Genomic DNA, 24,053 nt, shown 5'->3' on the forward strand with positions numbered 1-24,053 from the left:
TTTCTGTCATTCGAATCTCCCTGCAAATAAAAAACCTATATCAAAGTCCATTGATATTAACTTTCACCTAGAGGCGGGTTTGTTCGTCCCATTGGTATAAACTTCTTCAAAGTATCACAGAATATTGTGACAGTGCAGTGACTTGACTACGGACTATGCTCGAAACGTCGTTTATAAATTCACTTTATTTATAGTGCAGCTTGGACTATCAAAAGCTGTGACGTCATCACTAAGTGCGAGCAATAACTGGCTCAGAATGTTTGTGACATCTTGAATCGATGGTGTTCTAAATTTGTCAACAGATCTAAGTATATCAAACACGTGTTACTTGAATACCCTGAAGATTACCAATTTGATCTTTTTTGGTTAATATCTGAAGCTCTCTTAATTTGCTGACGAATAAAACAGAAACATTTTCGTTTATCACCTCTGCTTCGATTGTCTTTTTTGTGAAAACGATGATTTTCTGGCGGGCAATCAACGCAATTTGTAACATATTAATAATTATACTATGTATATGGGTCCCCAATGTTTATTGTACCGAATTGCCAATTCCTGTCACAGCTTATCATCATTGATCGATCATTGAATCAAACCTAGTCGCTCAAATTGTTTCAATCAGTTACGAAAGTACCCAATTCTTATCGCAACAAATAACCGTCGAACATTCAAATCACTTAATCATCATCGATTATTAAAATCACTTAATTATGATCATTCAAATCATTGGATCATCATTTCCAAATTCAAATCGCTACCGACCAATGAAGCTGCGGTTGCTTGTCGCAACTAATCACCAATGACTATGTTTAAATACTTTGAAAAGCATTAACGGAGTTACATGAACACATGTTACTGCCCACTTTCTATGCAATGCACAAACCCCCCGGAACTCGCAAATTTTCATGAAATGTAATCATCTTTGCAGAAAAGTCCAAGCTTGCGAAGATTAATCCTTTAATCCTGACCAAGGTTTTCACTTCAGTTCACACCCAGCTAAAAATCGTCATAGCTTCTAAGACAGATTTTAGAGAATTCGTAGCAGATATCTAATAACTCTTTGTGAGAAAGGGAGGGGTTTCCTGGCATTCCTCGTTTCGGAAAGCTAGGCCAAATTGCGGTGGCCTTTTTACCCGAGTTAGGTTTGGAATGTTGAGAGTGGCTTAGCACATTTCGGGTGATGTTATTTTCATAAACAGGATCGATGTTGGTTAAGCTACCATTTAGGAAGATGGATTTTGTAACAATGTAAATCAGTTTTAAAAAATCCAGTTACTAACAACTTAGTCGAGATATTTCAAACTATCCAAGAACACTTCAAGTAAGTTTATTCCTAAAGAAATCTTGTAGAAAAAAGTGAATTCTCCTTAATATCTACTTAAAATCTCCATATCCGGCTTTGCGGGTGCGGGTTTGAAGACGAGTAAAGAATACTTAGGATGCGATAAGCGTGAAAGGCAGTGGAGTACAAAAACTCTTTTAGTAATGTCATTACTATTCATGCACTGTTTGAGTTTCTTATGATGAGTTCCTTGTTTTAAAGGTGTGTTTTGAAGAATTATCCTGGTGACTTTCCAAAATACAGTATCGCAAATTCGCGGAATGATGTAAACTGATGTTCCAAGACAGGAAAAATCATTAAAGTCAAATGGCCATTAAAATTTAGAAATGTTCTCCTCGAACAAAATGGCCACATCACATTACACTTTTCAATTTCTATCTATTTGGTTCTTCTAATGTCCTCAAAGTCAACTGTTCTGTGGAGAGGTGGTGACCACTATACTAGAGCCCAGTCCTGTACAGGGGCGGACACTTGGTCAAATATTGGGGGGGGGGGGGGGCAAGCCTATTGTTTTAATAAGATGACGTCACATTTCCCATTGTTTTAGAGCAAAAGACCATTGTCGTCTAACGTTTTGGAGGGGCGGTCGCCCCCCTCGCCCCCCCCCCCAAGTGTCCGCCACTGGTCCTACACTGCAAAGTCTTTTGAAATCATTCAAACAATATTTGAAAAAGAGAAAGATGCCCTTTACATGAACCATTTCTCCAAAGCTTTCTCGTTAAAAGCAAAGGATATAGGTTCCAAACGTTTCCTGTTAACAAGCTGAAAAGGCATCCGCCAAGTCCCCCACCCTCTCTCTTCAAATTAGGAGCGGGAAAATTTCATATCCAGATTCTTGTGTAAAACACTTCTGTGTCATATGGCGCCTTTGTCGTACGAGAAATCGTTATTAAAGTTAAGTCGTCATGTGAAAACGATTTGTATTGTGAACGACACGGAACTGACTGTTATCTTTCTCCCTAGCATTCAGTTAAATCGAAGCCTCATTATTTCAACAGTGCGACATATCTTGCACAGGCTCACGATTTGGTGAACTAGCGTCATATCAGTCACGTGATTAGATAATCTCTGTTTGAAAAAGAGGGTTTTTAATGAAGTTACGAATTTGCAAAACAGAGAAATTAGAACAAACAACATCAGTTTTGCTCTTATCGCTTCACACCAATTCATTCCGCTTTATCAGTTTTTCATATTATTTATTATATCATATAATATTTTCATATTGTCAGCTTTTCTTATTACCACTTCTTGCTGAATGCTCTGGAAGTTAAAGAAACAATAATCAATTTATACTGCCATCATTTACAGACAACCAAAGTGTTTCTCTGCAGATGTGTCTCCGATCCACTTGCTCAACCTTTCTTCGTGTACCCCTTTATCACCTCTGTCCTCCATACTTGCTCTTATCTCATCTCCCCAACTCCTAACAACCCCCTTTTCTCCATTCCCCATAAACGGTGTCCCTTCAGTTCAGAAGATTAGAACAAATCATTGAAACAGAGTCGCTACATGCTTTCACAACATTTTACAAATAATCTCAAAAGACAACACACATTCTGCCGCTTAGAGCTAAGTAAAAAACTAATTATTCAAACGCTTCAGATCTTATAAAAAATGAGATGTATCAAACATTCAATATCAAACGAATATTTTAAGGAAATACACTTTAAGTTGCGTTTTGTTATTATTTTTTTCATTGCAGAATAAACGACGTTAACCAATGATGTTTAAAACTGTTAACTTGTGTATCAGATTGAAAAGGTTTAAATTTGTTTTGCAAATGGAGGATAACATGTTCTTTATCTACCCTAAGTACTTACCAACATCGTAACAGACCAACATTTTTCATGGAAACTACCTTGAATTATCACTAACGTAAGCTTCCTTTTACGAATTAATCAGGGTTTAACCCGTTACATAACTTTTTCGGTTTTTGTCAGTTTGGTCGAATTCAAGCAATAAGGTAAATCTATAACAAGGTTATCAATAGAGGCTCGAGGGATCGTGGGCCAGCTCTTATAAATTGGAAAGGAATCAATAAAAGTTATTCTGGCCTCCAGTCGATGTTTCCTCCTCTAGACTTAGGCGCTAGAAACATGATTCGCTACAATTATCTATTTTGTAGGGGGGCGTGACTGTCCTTTGCGTGCGAGGAAGAGTGAAATATAACCCTAGTCATTGGTATAGAGGGCCTAAACCTCTGATTCGACCGGGAAGGAAATAAGGGTGATATTTCTAAAGCTATATAGCACAATTCGCATTCTTTACTATAGGACTGGAATACAGTACATTATCGTAACAGTATTATTGATCTTTGCTTTCCAGCCTGGTATACCATCTTTTCTATTCGAGACCTATGGATAGACATAACAAGTTTACGTACAATATATTGCTAGCTAGATGTCTTTAATACGCGCATAAAATTGCTAGCCATTTAAATAAAAAACCATCAAAGACTCGTTCACAGGCAATAAAATATCACAGGCAATAAAAAACATGAAAAATCTAAAATTTCTAACAACAGCTGTTTGATTTGCCAGCAAACCCTCCGTGGTACTCTAAAGTTGAGCTCATATATGCGAAAGTATTCAATTCCAATTAAAATGAAACTTCTTCAGGCTTTAACTAAATTTGATCTTCTCCTCTCTTTTAGCTTTCCCTATCGCTGAAAAGCCTTTCTCTTAAGGTTAACTGTAAAACCACAATAACTATAAGTTTTATGTATTTGTTAAATTTTGGCGAGTTTTACAAACAAACATGGTAAACGTGTTCAGGAGCGTATGAATGCCAAGCAGAGCTTATATCTTGAAGAGGCAGCGTTGCATCCAAATATGTTCTTTTTAAAAATCTAAAGAGGCAAGTTTTAAATGAAATAGGAGACAAAGTGCTTGCGATGGCCTTTAGTTCTTACGCCCCTGACCCTGCCATTAAGGTCTGAAATATCAAAGTAAATTTAGGTTTGCAATAAGTATTTAGAAAACTCACGCAATCATACAGCTGTTTCTGGGATCATACGCCCTGATATTGATGTGTTACTAAATGTGCCACTGCTTCGACGGTAGTCAAGTCCTGTACCCTCTTGTCGCCTGCGTCTGGAATAACCGTCGGAGAACGTCGAAGGAGAATGCCTCGTATTGCTTGATACATCCAAGCTGCTCATAACATCAAGTGAAGGTCTGTATGACGAATAGCTTCGGCTGTTTCCGTTGATAAAATCGTCAGATTGCCTGGCAATGTAGCTACTGGTGTCACTGGTGCTGCTCAGTCGACTGCTGCGCCTTGACGAAGAGAACCATGGGATACCACCTGGCATACCGTAGTACGGCTTGCCTGGTGTTTCTGGCTCGCTTTCGCTTTCAGAATACTCAAAGTCTGGTTTTGGATTGCGCTTTTGGTAATCAAGAAGCTTCGTTGCTTTTGCAAGCAGGGTCTCCCCTTCGAAGGCGCGCCTCCATTCGTCTTCTGTATCAGGATACCCTACAGAATCGTTCACAGATAGCCTTTCTCCGATGTTATCAAAAATTGCACACACGCTGTCAGATTCATCTCTGATACCAGTTATCGCTCTGTTCAAACTACGATAGCTGTTTGACAGAAAGCTTGATTTTGAAGTGAGTGACTCAGTTCGCAGCTTCCAGTTTGAAGTCCTCCGCAGAAGTTTTTCGAATTCACGTTTCACTTCATCAACAGTATCTCGTAATGGATCGTAAGCTTTGCTCGCGGATGGCAAATAGCTCGAATGTCTGTTGTCAGCACCGGACACTGCGAAAACATCAGCGAGGTGCACCGACTTAGGCCGTTCTTTCGTATATTTACTTTTTAGTCGCCTTTCAACGGCAGATTTTCTTCTAAGCCCAGCTTTGATGTCTTCAGAATCTAAGTTGATGTTCGAATTTTTAGACCTGTAGCTAGAACCATAATCATCATCATCATCATCGACTTTTTTATAACTCTTTGGTTTTTTCGATTCTTCTTCGCTCTCGTCTCGGTTTCCTTTACCCATGTAAATAGAAGACGGTCTGGCTGGGGGCGCATGCTCTTTTTTCCTCCTCCGCACAACTGTGTTTTCACTTGCTAGAAGGCTGTTTTTCTCAGTAAGATTATCTTCATCGACCACAGCAATATCAAGGCTAGACTTCGAAGATAAGATGTCGTTTGAAGTATTGCTGTGGGTAATATTTGTCTCATCCTTTGGTTCAGAAACTGTGAACTCGAAAGAAGGTATGCTTGCTTTTCTTTTATCTTTCGTGACGTCATCCTTCGCATAATTGGTCTGTTGCTGGCTTTCTCTGCGTCTGTAGCTAACTCTGTCACTCTTTTTATCACTTGCACCCTCTCTATCATCCAGAACCTCTTTTTCGCTCTTTTTCCCGGCTTCGCTATCCTCGCTCTTCTTTCGTCGCCAGCTATAGCCGCTTTCAGTTTCCTCAGGTTTAGAGAAGTCCCTCAGATGGGCCGGTCGCTGTGGTACCTTTGCAGACCAGTTACCTCTGTAAGTCGTGTCCTTTTTATCCTCACTAGCCATGAATAACGTATTTGGCCTCCTTGTAACCCCCATGGCCTCTTTCTCGTCATTAGTGCTATCAGTCAAGAGCTGCTTCGTTTGAGACGAGTAAGCACTGCGAGGCTTGTATTTTTCCCATACGGAATAAGTGTTTTGGTAGTTTTCATCGTTTTGTGAACCTCCTTTGTATTTTGCAACAGTATCTGAGAATTCGATCGTACTGCTGTAATCGTAAAGTGATTTAGGTCTTGGTCTTGTATATGCATCCCTCTTACTTGACGCATTTGATTGGCTAGAATCCGATCCTCTGGCTGCTGTCCTGGAAGATGACTTGTAATATCTTCTGCTTGGCTCTTCGTTGTTGTCATATGACTCTCTTCTCACCTCAATTTTTCTGTTACGCGATTCACGCGTGGAAATATTCTCCATTGATCTTTCAGCTTGCAGGTCCATGTAACGTCGCCTCCGACTACCTGAGTTATCCAAACTATCGCTACTTCCATCATGTTTGCTTGAGTTAGAGTGTGTTGAATCAACTGAAATTCTTCTCTCGATATAGTTCAAAGCAGCCCCTAATATGTTTTCTGAACTTCGCCGCCCATAGCTACTCTGCCCAAGTGACCTATTTACTCGCTGGCCTCGTGTTGACCTATCATTCTCGAATCCATCTTGTGACTCCCTTCCGCTACTATGTTTTCTCCTATTCCTTGGACTGTTTAATGACTTCCCTGTGTCACCTTGATTCCGACGACTTTGAAATGCCTCGTCATTATCAGTTGGGTATAAGGCTCTCGGTTTTCTCAGAGTAGAACTTTCTTTCGAGCTCTTCTCCGAATTCAATGTTTCTTGTGAATCATTTTTCCGCAGCCTTTCTCTCCGCCAGCGTTGGGGGGTCGTTTGCCGATCTGCTACTGACGATGTCTCGCTATAATCTCGCCTCTCTTGACGTTTTGGTCGCTGAGAATCTGTCCCTGTATTCCAATCTACATTGTCATACGGGCTGGCAGATCTCGAGCTTTCACTTTGCCCCTTTCCAGAACTTTTTTCTGACTCTGACTTCACCGATGCGTCGTCTTTTTGAGATGAGCTTTCGTTTTTCCATCTGCTGTTCTTTCTCTCACTTCCGGAGCTTTTCTGCTCCCCTCGATATTTCGAATACCTTCCTCCATCATCGTATGAATAAGACTGTCGAATAGCATCACTCGTTCCATATTTTGTTGTATAGTTATGATTGGTATCGCCATTTTTGTTTAAATTCACATAATCGTCATTTATTTCTGGTTTTCTCGTTCCACCCGGCGACCTGTCCGATCTTTCTCCTGTAAGAAATTTCCTCCATGGTCTAGGACTCTTAGATGAAGATCTTTCCCTTCTATTCCTGTCCAGAATCTCTTGAACCGTTGGAGTATGAGCCAGGTTACGTGAACTCGCTGTCAAATTATCCACTCCCACTAAATCCTCGGTTTTTCGTTCGACGTAAAGCGATCTTGGTCTAGGCCGTTCTTCAAAATCGTCTTCATGCTTCGAGCGTCGGAGAAATCTGCTCCGTCGTTTTTTATGATGGTCTGCGTCATCTGATGTTTTTGTATAACTATTTGCTGTTTTTGTCTCATGTGAGTCCGGCGTTTTAGTTTTTCGAAATCTTGACCTCCAAGAAGACATTTTTCCTCCTCACAAACCTATTCCGTTCTAACTTCAGTCTGTTGATTAGTTCTATTTATTATTCTCTCCCAATTTGTGAACTCTGCCTGTTTTATAAATCCTTTCATTTGTTCTATTCAGGAACAGCATTTGCCTCTTGCAGTAGTGTTTACAACCGATGATACAAGAGACAAGATTGCCGAATCGTCTTCTCGTTCTCTTCGTATGTTTTTAATACGCGATTTTCAGCTTGAGCTGGTTTATACGATTGATCATTCAATAAAATCGCAAATGTACGACGCAACAGACTATCACTAAGACACAAAAGGATTTCATAAGCTCGTTTGATTCTTTTAAACACAGCCAGTTTTTTTTCATCTCTTCATAAGCAGAACAAAAGCTATCCTAACCTCCAGCATACTTTATTCATATCATTGGCATTTTTAGGGGGTAATAACTTTGTCGTTTTATAATCACTTGTTTTCTGTTCAAGCTTGGTTTTTTTTATCAGTGTTAAGATAATTGTTTTTTAGCATTGCAGAATTGCCAAAACGTTCTGTTTCCTCACGTCACGCTCCGATTCAAATAATTTAATTTCTTAACTTTTTCAAAAGCGTTAATTATGATTTAACATCCCTTGTTCACTGTATCGATCCAATACAACGATCCCTTCTTCTTGTCACGAAATATTTCGGCTTTGTACAACATTCAAAAGCAGTTTTCTGTTCTGCGGTTTCATCGATTATAGACCAAGCGGCATATACGAGGAGTCTTTCACTCTGCCCTGGGCATGACTTGCTCCAAGTCCATTTCGTGCTTGAGAGAGAAGTATTTGTTTTCCTCTTGTGGACTTCTGCGAAGGAGACAGACGGACGGAGAGGGGAAAAGCGAAATAGACTTGTGGACTGTGTATGCTCATGAATTGTTGATGAGATTAGTGGACAGAATTCTGTTCATCTCCATTTTAACGATGCCATGGTGATATCTACGCAGGCCATTCAGTGACTTCTCAACACAATAGCAGAAGGGAATGCAGGAAGCGACAAACTCCATCGCTCCTTCACTTGACTTGACGTCTTTAAAAAACGAAAAGTTCGTCATATTTTTCATCCTTTTTGGATTCAAGCAAATTTTGTTTGGTTTTAATCAGCTCATAATTCACTAACGAACTTTAACAAACTTTCGTATCTAAACTTTAATGAAACTCAGCTATGAGTCTTATCAAAACTTTATATACTAAACCTTTTAGAGACCTCTTATAGAGCCAGGTAGCATTGCATGTTCAATAAACTCTTTTCGTCGTTAAGACACATTGCCTCGTTATGATGATGTGTCAACTACAAACTGATACGAGGCTTGCTGCAAAATTCTCCCTTGCGTAACCCTCCTGTTTAGTTTTGCTTTCAGAACGGCTTAGCTTGAATCATGCATTGTTTCAATTTCCCGGCTTTCAAAACTTGTTTTCGTGATCGTTTTTATCCTTTTTGTCAGATTGGCTGCCCTTAGCTAGAGATCAACTGCATAAACTAAATCAAACTGCTAGAACTACTATTTTCGAATTTCCCCTCGTATCAATAAAATTTGTTTAAATAATTCACACTTCCAGAAATGTTTCATCCTGTTTTGCCGGCGTACTACCCGCATCGAGACGATTATGGGCTCAAAGATATCTTTGCCTCGCTTACAGATCAAAGTGAATGGTTGAAACAGTGTTTTTGTAGCACAGTTCGTTTTAACGCATTTTGGGGTCTTCGAAACAGTAATTTTACGTCAATTTTGTTAATTTGATACCCCTCAATTTGTTAAACAATAATTACGAGTAAAAGTGGGATTGTGCGCCCCCCCCTGCTTCTCACCCCATCCCCTTGCATTTGTACGTACTTTCTGAACGTTTTATACAAGGTGGAGTTTTACTGTCAAGCCTGAAGCTTAATTCGATACATGTAAAGCTGGTTGTAAGTTGCAGGTTTTGTCTGCCTTGGGAGAAAGTAAAGGACTGCAATTTAAGCTTTTTCATTTAGAGTCTGAATCAATGGCTACTTTCGGATATATAACCTTGCAGACAAAAGACATCGTCAGTGCACAATAATTTTTCTGAAAAATTTGTATGCATTAGATTAAAAAAGTGGCATAGAGGTGTTTAGTGTTATTATTATAACTTTTTGTTTCAACAAAAAATGATCAATTATCTGCAAATGTAGCCGCTAGATTGCTGGCTGCCAAAAATAATTCTCAAAAGTTCACTACATGACGTAAAAGCCGCGTTTTGGTTCCGAGGATTCTTATAACTGTATCGTTGGCTCACACTGATAATCATAATAATAATAACAAATGCCTATTGCTTCAGCTACCGCCAACGCTGCAGTTTTTCATTGTGGTATTAGAAGTTGGTTGACAAAGAAAATGTCAATTGTTTTTATTTGAGGCTAATCAAACCGGAATAGCTTTTGTCGATTTGATAACTTACGTTTCGCTTGATATAAACGTTCAATAGAAGCACGATCCATTATTAAACATATTATGGTACTTTCCATTATATCACGGGGCTGGGAACCACACAGCTGCAGTGACGCAACAGTTGACTGGATAAAGCGGGGGGTCGTGAGCCATCAATGAAATACCTAAATATAAAGCCAACTATAGAATTTTAATAGAATTATCATAAAAAAGGTACGATATATCGTATTGTAGATTCTTACATTTTGCAGTTATCCCATAGAAATGAAAGCATTTATTGTTTTATACAAAATGCGGGTAAAAATCAAAGTAAATACATACTAACAATTGAGACTCAGTGTTAACTGTTGACCCCCTAGTCATTCTCGACTTCGCATTTACTTTCTTAGGTGCGTTTTTATTGTTCAAATCTTTCAAGATATTTGTCCAGTACCTCTTTTAGAGAAACAGAAGTCTCTTGTTAATGGGTATAGTCTATTAAAGGGAATACAGCGTGGTGTTTCAGGAAAGGAAGCAAGAAATTCAATTATGGACAAAGTGAGCCTTGGAAGAAAAGGCTGCGGCGATAAAGAAGGTGATTGCTAAACGACTTGCGATTCCAATATGCTTATGATACTGGTTTTAATCTTATGTTAATTTTCAGCGAGGATATATTTTATAATCGTCAATTCGAGTGTTCATTGCGCTAAGAGAAACACAAGTCAAGTGCTTGGATTGTTAAGAAAACATTGCCTGTTTCTTGTAAATAGAGTCAAGTGCAAGGTTCAGGTACTGGCTTTGATCGTTTAGAACCTACGTAAATCGACATTGCAAGTTACACATAGATGGTGTTTGAAAACATATAACGGAAAAAAAGTCAAATCTGTTGGCGTAATTTCAAAGAGCGAGATAAAGGTGTTTTTTTCAAATGCGCCTTTCAATATCTAAGTGTTTTTGATATCAAAATAATATTTTAGCGTCAATAGATTTATTTATATATTCGATTGACTTTATTCGCTTACTTATCCTAAAGTGCCTTATGATAAGCAACTTTGTGGCTAGAAGTATAAGATATTTGACAGAAGGTGTTTCTTTTCATGTGCTTGCGAATCTTTTTTAGCAATGCATTAGATAAGAGAATCGAGTTGGAGATATCATAGTGTTTAAAAACGATTATCAATCTCTTTTCAAATTGTTATATGATTCATTTTAGATCAATCTCAGGAGTTTCGATCAACAACGGAAAACAGTTATTCATCCCTAGTTCTTTCATGGTAAGTTTGTGCTCAAAAACCGTCTTTTATCCTTCATTGCTATAAAATGCATTTCGTTTATTTCAATGAAGATTACTTTTCAGGATTGTTGTCAGCTTGTCTGTTTCATAGTGCTCTATACTCTATATATATATATCTATATATAAATTTTGGTGTGTAATGGAAGATGGTTCTGAGTTGCTAACCGAGTTGCAACCATCAGGCAAAGGGTATATTAAAATGAGCTGAAATTAGGATTTGTGCACAACAAATTCTCTAGTGGCATTCTATCGGAAGCCAAGTATCTTTGTGTGTACATACTTTTAAAGCATTCCTTTAAAAATGGCGTAAAGCAATGCTTTACTCTTCTTAATCGGTAACCAGTGGTTACTTTGCTCTCGTTTCGATTCTTTGCTTGGAAAAGTTCCTTGCATTTTTGTAAAGCATGTTTAGGCAAAGAAGGACCTACCTTGCAAAAATCAGACTATTCTCGATCATTTTGTAAAAGTGCCTGTAGGAGTTGCAAGATCAATGGCTCCTATATTAAGTTCTTACCTAAAAGGTACATGTTTTCATCAATCTTCTCCGTGATGCCAGGCAATAGGGATGCTTCAATGGGGATGAAAAGAAGTCATCAGAAAAAATATCAACTTCAGGTTTTTAGTTAAATGAAATTCCATCTCTCCTTTTGCAAGAGGAGCACCTGAGTCAAAACGGGGTTTTCTAAGGACAATTAAGAGAAATAGAGAGAAGAAGAAGGAAGAATTGTAAAGTCGGTGAATTTTGTGTAACCTCGTATGCTTTAAAAGATATTTGCTCACCTTGAGATGCTTTAGCAGAGAGGAGTGCTAGTAATTTTGTCAAGTATGTTTGCTAAAGCAGCTAGGCAAACCGTCTGCGGTTCTGACAATGAAACCTTTTGAAATACTTCGCAAAAGGAAATATCCACTTGACTACCAATAGCCTTTGAAGATGATTGAACTTAAGTGAACTAATATTGACCCACCTTGAATCATTATTGGCTGTTAAGGAAGTTGGAATGTTTGTTGAGCAGTTGTTTACCTATTCATTTTGTTTATCCGTTTTAACAACAATCTTCTTTTGATCGAAAATGATAAGAGACATTGCTGTGAAGATGATAGGCTAAATAAAATGTAAAAAAAAGAAGAAAGGAAGAAGACGCAGGGTTGTAGAAAAAATAGATTTAATCAGGCAACAAGGTTCAAGAATGGTGAACTGGTAAAAGTATTACCTGTTCAACAATACAATTAATACATGAATTGATATTCGTCAGAAACATATTGCTTTTAGTATCAGAGTTTCTTGTGAACTTCGTTTGCTGCTGCAAATTCAGCTCAAGGGCTTTCTGTATTATTTATCTTCCTCAAATTCGCCACAGTAATATGATATTTGATCAACTGATGAACCAAGCTACTGTACGTTGCGAATGCAATGTTACAGGGAGAAATAGCAAAAGTTGTTGAGAAATGATTTTGATAAGCAGATTAACCTTCTGATTGCAGTTTTGCTAGTTTTCAAGGAGGATGGTTTTTGGATTATTAAGGAAATTTGTGAATTTTGAAAGCATCTTTCCAAACTACCGGCGGGCTAGTTTAACAACCAAAAATAGGTGGGAAAAACGCGGCATTGGCAAAGATAATCACTGCTGTTTTATATAACCCTCGAAGTTTTTCAATGAATTCCAAACAGTGCTTTGTTAAGCATAGAGTTTTATAAAAGCAGTCTTTTGATACGAGCATCAGGTGCAATAAGTATTAGAAAAACGAAAGACTTATGTTCTTCTTCTGTTGAATAATGCATAGGCTTATGTTCTTCTTCTATTGCTTCTCTTTTTTCTGCTCGAAAACCATCATTAATGCAAGTAACGTGCACTCATCTTTTTTACCTTAAAGTGGTCTTTGTCCCTGTATTTCTTGGTTTCCTAATGACCCTTTGTGTCTTGTGTTTTAGGCTGGATCAAAATTACGAGCAAAAGGAAGGTTCATGTCTCCCTCGGTGCATGTTGTACGAACATTACCTTGAATTTTGTAGAAGCTCAGGCTGTGTTTCAATTGGAGCTGCTATTTTCGGAAAGGTGCGTTTGTATTTTCTGATTCTATTAAATTTTCTTGCAGGTCATCAGTTCTGTAGAATTCTATCATTTCTGCCAATTGCTCCTCCGCCTCGTCTTTTTATATTCACGCTTAGATTTATGTTGCTCTTGCTCTAGTACCTAGGGTGGTGCCATTTGGACGGCTTTGCTAGGTTGGCGCTTATTGGGGTGGATTTTTCTTGACTGAAATAGACTGGAGTGGGGTTTTCTGTTGTAAAATCGAGATGCTTCATGGGGTTGATAGTTTAGGAAAGCCAGTTAATCATGTAATTGCTCTGATTTCTCTCTTTAGCTCATTCATACAAAGTTTCGATCACTGACAACTAGAAGACTGGGTACAAGAGGGCAATCTAAGTGAGTTTCTGTCATTACCAATCTTTTAAAAAAGTGTCAGTTTGTTAGTTCTTTCTTTTCATCTATTTTTTTGCCAGCCCATTTTAACCGCCACTCAGTTAGTTCATGCAACTTAGATGAAACACATCTAAATTACTCTATCATTGAAATTTTATGTTTTATTACTAATAATTTTATGATATAGTATTCAATGAACAGTAATCTCTTTTACTCTTCTGATTTTTATAACAAGACTAGTAACATAATTATCAAGCTATTTTAAATTCATTACAAGTTATTTTGTTTCATTTGATCACATTTTAAAGGTACCACTATTATGGGCTTGCATTAAAGGAAAATTCGACATCCATTCCAAGAAGTAACTTGAAGCTAACAAGGTAAAATAATGGTACTTCATACATATTCCTTGAAATGAGGACCAAAGTCGAGTTCATACAAAAAGCCCAAATGCTGACAAGATACCTTTAAACGATTGAAGAGTTTACTAGGAGTTCTTTAAAAAATAATTATTTTAAATCACTCAAATTGAAATTCTTTTCTCGCTAAGAAAATACTATGTATTGGCGTAACAAATGCATCTGGGGCCTTTAGAATAAAACTGAAACGGGAATGTTCCACCGAATGGTCCCACCCACATATTAAACAGAATAGCAAGATGAAAGAACGATAATTTTTCTCGGTAACCAGGGGAAGCGCCATGTAGCCACGCAGATAACTATTTGCATTACGCTATAGCTATCATCAAAGTCAGACATTGTTGGCTTTACAGAATTGCGAGTTGAAAAACTTCTGCAGCAACTCTAATAAAAAAATCCCTCAAAGTAGATTTGTTTTATTGTCTAGTTTTGCACCGCAACGAGCACACTGATCGATTTGTTTCTCTCCTCGAAGGCATTCAAACGAATCCGACACATAGCTGACTATTATGGTTTAATATCTTGCTAGTTACGAAGGATACCTGTATTGTGAGAAATTACGAGGTTACGAAGGATACCTGTATTGTGAGAAATTACGAGGTTACGAAAGAGACCTGTATCGTGCGAAATTACGAAGTTACGAAAGAGACCTTTCTTATGAAAAATGATGAAGTTACGAAAGAGACCTGGCTCTTGAAAAATCTGTTTCTAGGTCTTTTTTGATATGTCAGTATGATCCCACCTGCCTTGATATATGTTCAATCAGTTTTAACCATTCATTCCTGTTGACTGATATTTGAAAGAAAGGTGCTTGTCTGCATATCGAATCAATTTATGTTTTATCACGTTTTCCACTTAATCGCCCGTTTTGTTTCTTTTCTTTAGGTTTTCTGCATTTTCTGACAGCCAGCAGGTGAGTTTATTCATATCATAAGTGTTACCAATGACAATCTTCTATTCATTTTGTTATCATTTTTATTGCATTCGAAAGCAAACGTTTTCAAAACCTTGCAATGAGATATCTCTCCATTATTTTTCCAGTGCGAACAGACAAAGAAGCAACAAAAGCATGCGTCTATTTCAATATTAGAGGGTTTTCCGACGATAGTGAAAACGAAAGCCGGCGACGGAATGGCACAAAAGAATTTTTCTAAGGTAGAGAAAGCTGACAATTTCTGATTCTGATACACGTTAGTTTATGATTCTTTTGTTGATATTAGCCCCTCCCCTCCCCTATTGATTTTTTTAACTTCTTCTGAGATTTTTAACTTCTTGACCAATGTTACTGTTATCGTCTTTTTTGTTGTGGTTTTTCTTTCACTAGTCGTCTTCCATTTCTTCGCCTTTGCTGTTGTTGATGTCTTCGTCTCTTCGTTCGTGTCTTCAGCGCCATCGCCTTCGTCGTCCTCTCTATCTTCGTCGACTGGTCTCGTCCTCTCTATCTTCATTGTCGTTGTCATATGCTTATTTCGTCGTTATTGATTGATATCATGAGTCTACAATTAAATAAAGAAAGCTAATTATTTGCTTTGCTTCTCTAAGTTTTTGATCCTGTTTAGTTTTACTTCTCTACATAACTAATATATCTCCAAAATTATTTAGAATCATCTCTCCTGCTAGATCGAAAGTTTCCTAGTCATGTACAAAGCACATTGTCAGCGGGTACTTGAGGCGGTTGTTGCTGCAAACTTTGATGACGTAAGTAATAGGAATCTACCAAAAATTTCAAAGTACAAAATTTTGATTTTAATGGCAATTTACGAACAGCATCCAAGGCGTTTTAACGTCCTAAGTCTCATGTTACAAAATGGAATGGTGCTTCAATCTAAGCCATACAAATAACACATTTTCCTCTAATCGCTTTTCCATTTAAAGCAATGATGTATCATTTTTATACTGTGGTATCTAGCTTATGTCAGAAAAACAAAGAAGAATTAATTCGGTTTCATTTATTAGCGTTGTCGTATCTTCCCAGAGATAACTGCATCGTCAGGTATCATTATTATTCACTTCTAACCTTTCGCTTTTAGGTGAAGTCATTCATTTTACATTTCTGGTCCGGCATGCCATCTCACGTGACTGCAGTCTTAAAAATGAATGAGATAGAAGATCTTATTTCCGCGTGTGATACGGTCTTCTACAAGGTTTGATTACGTCTATAGATTTGCACCTTTGCAACTTCAAACGATATTCACGATTCTGGATTTGTAGTATAACAGTATTAACTCTGTTACAACTTTGTCTTGTTCCATTAAAATAAACCCATGGTGTTGAATTGATTGTCAATATCAAGGATGCATGTTACTGTAAAACACTATCGACAATGATTACACATATTTTTAGTTCGATGTGAACTTTTCGTAAAAAGTGAAATTTTTGCTTTAAAAAGGAAGCAAAAAATATCAGTGAAATATTTTATTAGTATTTTGCTTACTTTTTTAATGTTTACAAAACCAATTAATTTCAGATTGATTGACAATATCTCTACATATGTAGTACGCCATTATATAATATTCATGAAAACAGATCCTAATTATTTGTTTATGTTATGCTTTTAGAACCTCATCGATATTATACTTCCGACTTCAGTCCAAGACCTTCCTGATAGGTAAGTCAGAAAATATTCGTGTCCAAATGGAAATGTCCAAAATATTCACTTGTTTTTGGTAGTTCAAATTATCTTGATTTTGGATTTACTAGATCATTTGGGGAAGCGCCTTTTTCGGAGTGGACACACAATTCCAACAGGGATGTGTGAAGGCAATCTTTTTACTACTATCAAGCCTAAGAGATGGGTATAAGAGGACAGTTGCCTTGACAATGGGGTTCATTCTAGCTGAATCTATTCCCACTGTGTTCTAAAACATATCAACGCATGTGAAAAATCAATATTATACTTTTCGGTACTGAAAATGGTATGCAATCAAATAACAAAACCTCGACTGTTTTTTAGCTATCGTTCGGAAATAACAAATTTCACAAAGAGTTTTCTACCATGGCTGGACATTTGCATGATGAACGTACCGTCGAATTTGGTTGCAGCCAAAATGAATGGTAGGTCTTGTAACAGTACATTTTCAATGTTGCCCCTTCCTCTACTCGAGTTTCTTTCAATTTTCAACTGGATGCTTGCTTTCAGAATAAAGGTTTCGTAATCTTAAGTAGACGAGTTCTTACTCACCAGAAAAGGTCTGTCCACAGTGATGTACTAAATGAGGATCAAGACTTTGTCTCAGTCAAAAGATCCCTATTGTTTTAAACATCAAAACATAAATCTTACAATTTTAAGGAAGCAGAGAGACCATTGCTGTTTTTGCTTTCTTAATTCTCAAATATTTCAGTGTTCATTGCAGTTGCCAGGACATATATAAAGATAATCCAACGAGAGTTATCATTTTTATCATTTGCTCAGGTAAGTTGCTCCATTTTACTTTTCTTACTTTTGCCTCTCTTAATTTTCTTTTCCTTTTTTCCTTTTTTCCTTTTTTCCTTTTTTTCTTTCTTCCTTGTTTCCTTCTCCTTCCTCTTCTATTTCTTTTCTTTTTTCATTTTTCATTTCCTCTTCTTCATTTTCAATGTGATTCTCTTCTTCTTTTGCTTTGCTATATTCCTTCAACGTCTGTTCTGTTCGTTTACTTCTTTAATTGTCATTTTCTTTTGCCTTTTTTATACCCTACTTCTTCTTCTGCATCTTTTCTTTTCCTTTGTCCAGTTGCTCCGTTTTTTTTCTTATTTTGGCTTGCTTTACTCATATCGTTTCGAACTTTCTGTCCCCTTTTCTCTGGCTTTTTTTGTGCCAACATCCCTCTAATCGAATATTCTTCCATTCCAGCCTGTTCTAACAATTTTATCAAATCGTGATCTCACGAACGAAATTTCCAAAGATATAGAGAAAATAGATGTTCTAGAAGTTCTTGGAATTTCACCTTTGGACCAAAGAATGCAAAGTTGTACGAAGATTCCGTTACTCGTCAATCTGCAAAGTTGTGAGTAATATATTTACTTATCAGATTGCGTAACTCAGTATGGAAACAAAACATTAGACTGAGGTATATATCGTTTAGTCACAGTAGCTGTTTATTTATACTTGAAGGTGAAAAACGTTCCAATCCTCTTTAGCAGATACTGCATCCAAGCCTTCAGGCACCGCGGAGCAGGGGGGGCTGGGGGGGCTTTAGCCCACTTTTTGCAAAACTGCGAAATATTAAGTATCAAACTACCAGAAAAGCCTCTCTTTATACGGTTTTAGCCCCCCCCCCACTTTTTTTAGACCACCCACTTTTCTCAACGCTCCGCGGTGTCTGGCCTTTTCTACTCTGAAAGGCTAAAACAAACTATTGTTTTTAAGAAAAGCAATGACATTAACTCCCATCTTTTCCTTCTGTAATCTAGTCTTGACTGAAGTGGTTCATCTTTTGACAAGACAAGCCTCTCTTGGTGTCTTCCTTGGTTTGCTAGACAAGCTGGCACATGACACACTTATTAAGGTGAGAAAGAGAACAATTTTGGAGGATTAATATCAATTGTGCTTTGAGCTTGCAGTTATTGAACTAAAGCAGGTCAATCCTCACTCACGATTCAAATATTTGTTAAAAATAATTTTAATTAAACAACTGTAAGAAAGTGATTGATCAAGAAAGTGGTGATATGGATTAAAGCACACGCTATAGTTACTGTGAGTTTATTGGAATATTACTCAATGCAGATCAACTTATTTCACATTTTTTTATTCCAGTTTAATAAAGGCACAAATTAAGCACCAAACAAGCTTTTATGGGTAATCACATATATCATTTGCTTCTATAATTTTGCAAACTTCTATTGCCCAGTGAAAATTTAAGAAAACTTCAAAGCAGTTAAGGACCTAATCAAAGATTATTATCCCCTTTTTCTTGATAACGTATCTTTGTTTTTTATAGTCTGCAAAAGTTGCAGATGGGAGAAGCAAAATGACCAACAGTTCATTTATACTTCAGTTGTCGCTTGTACTTTCAAAATTAATGCAAGATCTAACACTAAGAAGTGCTAAAACATTTGGTGAGTGCATTCTTAACTCTACTATATTTTTATTTTCCTTATGAAAATAATATGAATGACAATTAATGCTTTGAATAGCAAGCTGGTTCAGCAAATCCCACTATCTGCGTGTCAGCAAACCAACAACTTTTATCGGTATAACAATTAGCATAAGATTACTAGCGATTGGTTCTACTAGATCAGGACCAGTTGTGGAAATATGCAGTAGTTTGGAAAAGAGTGGATAGAGTTTTGACTGGGGGCCAAAAGGTGCTGGTTTTCTAACTCGTAACCTCATTGTTTATCAATTATTACTGCAGGGTCCATTCATATCCTGTGTTCTATGTTCATGGAGTACCTATTTCTCGCAATCGAAAGTATGACGATCAAAGATGAAGAACGCTCCATATGGGAAAAGATCAAGAAGTTTTCCTCTGACTGCAGCGAGGAAGCATCGTCTGCGAAAGGTTTCTGATTTTCCTTGGCTAGTATTTTACAAATGAATAGCTTTTAGCTTCACTGTTGATTCACAAGTTGAAGAGCCTTAAATACTGCCTTCAGAAACATTTTTGATAGTGTTGTTTGACTTGGTCTTAATTATACATAAAGGGAACAATGGAATCAAGGAAGGGAAATAGCTTGGGTTCTGCAAAGTCCTGTGACAGGATCCATTAGCAAATCCCATGCTCCAAAATTTTATAAAATGATAAAATCTTTTGTGGTGTCTACCATTAAATTTAACAGAGCCAACATACAATGATGAGCTCCTTGTTGAGCTATATTGATTAGCAGAAATATCAAGATGCAATACCAAAAGTTTCTTCAACTTACTTGAAAGATTAATATGTCTATGTTCTTTAAAAAGCAAAGGATCCATTGTTCTAAATATGATGATTTTTGCATCTCTGTTGGGATAGATTTTAGCAACACTCTTATCAAAATATTTTAGCTATGAAACGCAAACCCAATGGGCAACTGGGTGTTGATCCAGTCTCCAAAAAACAATGCCAGGCCGGTGATCAACAGAACCATAGCTTACAACATCAAGAGATTGTTAAAACACCTGTGACTCTGAGCTTTCCTACACCAAAGAGGCCCCTAAACAATGCTAGCAACGGCAGTTCGATGCCAGTCTTGTGCAACCAGAAATCTGGCAATGAAAATCCATACCTGACAGCGAGGCAAGCAAGAGATGCAGCTGCATTGCTGCAAGAGATGCCGTCGTTGCAAGATATGGTGGCCAGCTATGGTTGGGTTGATTTCCAAGGTATTGGCGAAGATTTCCAATCGGATAATGAACATCGCGTAAATGGTATTCAAAATTTCTGCAGCTTCACTGAAAGGGGGATGGAACCAGTGCTTCAGAAGATTTATTGATTTTTATCGTACTATTCAAAACTTTTGTTCGTGATTTTATAACTTAAAGCGGGTCTCCAGGCAAAGGATTTTAGGGGATTTGATATTAACTTCCATGCCGTTGACGAACTCTAAAACGCACCAAGATAAGTATAAGTAACAAAGAAAACCATTTAGAATCCTCCAACATATGCATTTATATTTAATTCATTTGAAATATGAAATATCGCAATATAAATAGAGATTTATTGGCAGAGATGAGAGATTTCAGATTCTAGCTTTGGCTCAATGTTTAAATGATACCAATTTTGATAATTTTTAGCTTTGCTGACCAAATTCATTTTCTTGAGTATCATCACTACATCTAGAAATTTCCCATCTTTGTAAATTTCCACAGCGGCAAATGTAATATAAAAAAGTGAATTATAAACACTATAATTAATTCGTGAATATCAATAACCGAATTAGATACATAATTTTCCAAATTCAATATCAAATGTAATATAAAACGAATTGCTAACATTCATTTTGAACTTTCTATTTTTAGTTATTATATTCACAATAGAAACAAACTTAGACTTTGAATATCTGCCTTTTAATGCCTCGGTTCGAGGGATATAAAAATTTATGTGGCAAAAGGCAATTGTGGCCAAATACTGGTTTTTGATTGGTTTTTGATTTAAAAGCTATTGACACGATTTCCAAACCAATCAACAAGAGTTTATTAGAATAACATAAATTGAAAAACTGGTTAAATCCTTTATTAGCTAATTTCCGTTTTGGCAGTCTCCTTGATTAACTGAGTTGCAAGTTTTTCTTTAACCAGCAGAATATTTTACCAAAGTTATCGTTATTCTCTATCTTATTATCTATATTATTTATGTGCAAAACTTGATATGCTCTCTGAATCGAAAGAGTTGGAGACTGTGCGAGAATCAAGGCGAATCATACTCATCTTGCTACTTGCAATTCACAATTACAGTGTAACCCCGTTGACTAGACCTCCCACCCCCAAAGACATACATAACTGCTTAGCATTCCCTTTGACCCTTCCCAAATCGGTCCAAGCCCCCCTAAACTCAAACATTCGTTTACTGGAACAACTTCATTCCCTTCGAGGCTTGAATTTTCTGGATCATACTGTAGATTTTAAATTTGATTTAAAAATGTTGCGTTGATAAACTGAGGAGAGCTTGAACTACGACTATTTCGTCGTTAAATTGTCTGTCCAGAAAACTATACAACCTACGTTCATCTAATGGTTCACAATTAAATCCACCAAAAATTGGAATTGCATAGTCATGTTCTTGGCTACCGCTTTGATTTATCAGTGGACCCTTGAAATCGGCATACAGCTCTGCATTCTGATTGGTCAATATCGATTTGCTGTTGTCATAATAATCATAACGCATTGACTTCAAGCTAGGTTTCTCTTCGGACAAGGGCGTGGCCATTTCATTTTGCCTGTCTACAAGAGGGCTGACTATTGACACACTGCTCTCTGATTCAAATCGAAGCCTCTTAGGACTGTAAGATTCGTGCATACTTCGAATGAGCGCTCTTTTCTTCGCCGAGTTGCATGTGCGATGTACAAGTGCGATCAAATCAGGCCTATCTCTTCGAAAATTCGGATGCTCAAAGTGCATGTCTACAGTTGGGTCTCCTTTGGCATTATTTATCTGTAATTTTCGAAAACCGTAAAGATTCAATTGTCGAACGAAACTGGCGAAATTTTTTGTTTTGAACATTTCGTCATCAGTCTCTAGAACTTGATCTTTAAATGTTTCGATGTCGGAAATTACGAGAGATCGTCCATCTGGAGACCAGCGAATTGCATTCTTGTACTTCTGTTGCTGTAGAAGCAGTCGTAACTTCGCTACAAATGGGCTCATTGGCTTGCATTTTTGGGAAAGAGGCAACGGAGAGTGGTTTTCATCGCAAATTGTTGACATTTTGAACTACAGCCACTAGAAGATTGTAAAAGGTTTTGAAGGGTTAACTTATCTTGATAAAATTGTCAGAATAAAACACATATTTAGCATTTTCAGACAGAGCTGTACGTTATATTGTTGCAGGGTGATGCATCACATTCATTATTTCATTGAAAAAATTATTAGGCCAAGGAATAAATTTGGCTAATCATTAATTCTCTTAGAAATGGAAGCTTAAAGATTTTATGTTAGCCAAATAACAAAACTGTAACTAAAGAATTGAAAGCATGACATCAGCTAAAGCAAAACTTATCTTGGTTTGAATTTAACTAATTCTATATTTGGTACGTATTTAAAAAAGTTCTTGTTGAAAACATTTCTCTAACACTTCGTTGTTTGGCATGAACGTTTATCTGAACCATTTAGTGCTTTAAAAACTTTAATCAGAACCCAAGAACAGCCAGTTCAAAGAAAGATAATTTGCACATATTGGCGGCACTGACGAAAAGATTTTTGTCGCAAATACAATTTAGGTTTAATAATAACGTGTTCGACGAAAGAAGGTTTCAATTTTCTTTTTTTGGTACTGCTCGTTCTGTTCCAGAAAACTCTAACCTTTTGTCAGCACACTGACGAAAGAAAATTGAAAATGGCCTAGAATGCCTCATGTCCAGATATTCGTTCGAACTTTTTTGAAAAGGGTATAAATTATATGACTTACCTCGAGGGACCAACTAGTTGTCATCCAAGTATTTATTGCTAAATTTGTACTCGTCTTTTTGGCTTTATTGACGCGCAACTTTAGGTCTGATAGGCCAATAGGTAGATTGGTTAAACTAACTGGAAAAAGAAACTCGAGGATGAAAAAGAGTTTTAGTGGAAACATTCTATTTATTGACGTGATTTACGAACTTCGACGCGGCAGGCAAATTAACCAATCAGACACAAGAAGCCAATAATGTGCCATGAGGCAACACGCGAATGGAAGAACAAGTAACAACTTGCAATTTGTAGAGGCCATGCTCACGGTCAGTTTATTGCATTAGGTATTCATCAGAGATATTGATTTTGTAAATAGGAAGAGGAGATTTTCTATGTATTTATTGCGATTTGTGCATCAGCCATGCACAAAAGTAATTTCTTTATTCAACATCAGGATAATACTATGAAGAATTAATTCAATATTACTATGCAGAAAAATTTACTGTGCAACAAGGCTTTAAGATATAAACTGCCCTCTTGCAATAGATTATCTTTTAAGCCTTTGGTACCGTAGCCAGCAGCGGTTTTAGAGACTGCGGGTCTCGGGGCCAAAAACATCTGCGGAGCTCTCGTTTTTTACAATTTCTATCTTTTTTCTTAGGTGTTGGGCCCCTTTTGGTTATCATAAGCGCGGGGCCTGGGGCCATGGCCCTCCTGGGTCCCCTTAAAATTGTCACTGACAGCACTGACCGTAACGTCTGAAAAAGCACGGAAAATAGCATTTCGCTGCTTTTACGCGCTATTTTCCGTGCTAAAATGGCTAAAAAATTTTTTTTGGGATATAAGAACTTGGCAAGTTTGGCAGCTATCTATTCAGAATAAAAACAAACTCTTTCACATGAGCTGATGGGTAGGCCCACCGGAAGCTTTTCTGGCGTCTGGGCCAAAAAAGAAAAATGGGACCTGTGAAGACGTCACTACAACTGTCA

The 24,053-nt window shown here is 37.2% G+C and overlaps 3 protein-coding genes across 3 annotated transcripts; 1 reads left to right on the forward strand and 2 right to left on the reverse strand.

The window, feature by feature from the left end:
• Positions 1–2,830: 2,830 nt before the first annotated feature.
• Positions 2,831–7,736, reverse strand: LOC135696784 (uncharacterized). The gene is made up of 2 exons (XM_065216297.2): positions 4,328–7,736; positions 2,831–3,696 (listed from the first exon to the last, which is right to left on the reverse strand). Exon 1 carries the CDS (start codon positions 7,506–7,508, stop codon positions 4,332–4,334), a length of 3,177 nt encoding a protein of 1,058 aa, XP_065072369.2. The 5' UTR covers positions 7,509–7,736; the 3' UTR covers positions 2,831–3,696; positions 4,328–4,331.
• Positions 7,737–8,380: 644 nt separating this feature from the next.
• LOC135696785 (DNA-binding protein RFX6) lies at positions 8,381–21,616 on the forward strand. The gene is made up of 17 exons (XM_065216298.2): positions 8,381–10,518; positions 11,137–11,197; positions 13,148–13,271; positions 13,582–13,643; positions 13,949–14,020; positions 14,945–14,972; positions 15,101–15,214; positions 15,680–15,757; positions 16,090–16,203; positions 16,618–16,667; positions 17,013–17,113; positions 17,413–17,471; positions 17,892–18,045; positions 18,452–18,546; positions 18,979–19,096; positions 19,396–19,542; positions 20,025–21,616. Exons 1-17 carry the CDS (start codon positions 10,473–10,475, stop codon positions 20,450–20,452), a joined length of 1,851 nt encoding a protein of 616 aa, XP_065072370.2. The 5' UTR covers positions 8,381–10,472; the 3' UTR covers positions 20,453–21,616.
• LOC135680991 (uncharacterized) lies at positions 21,592–22,425 on the reverse strand. The gene has a single exon (XM_065195243.2). It carries the CDS (start codon positions 22,381–22,383, stop codon positions 21,592–21,594), a length of 792 nt encoding a protein of 263 aa, XP_065051315.2. The 5' UTR covers positions 22,384–22,425.
• Positions 22,426–24,053: the final 1,628 nt, after the last annotated feature.

This window comes from Rhopilema esculentum, chromosome 18 (genome assembly GCF_057945365.1).
Source record: "Rhopilema esculentum isolate cy_ngs chromosome 18, ASM5794536v1, whole genome shotgun sequence".
Taxonomy (NCBI): Eukaryota; Metazoa; Cnidaria; class Scyphozoa; order Rhizostomeae; family Rhizostomatidae; genus Rhopilema; species Rhopilema esculentum.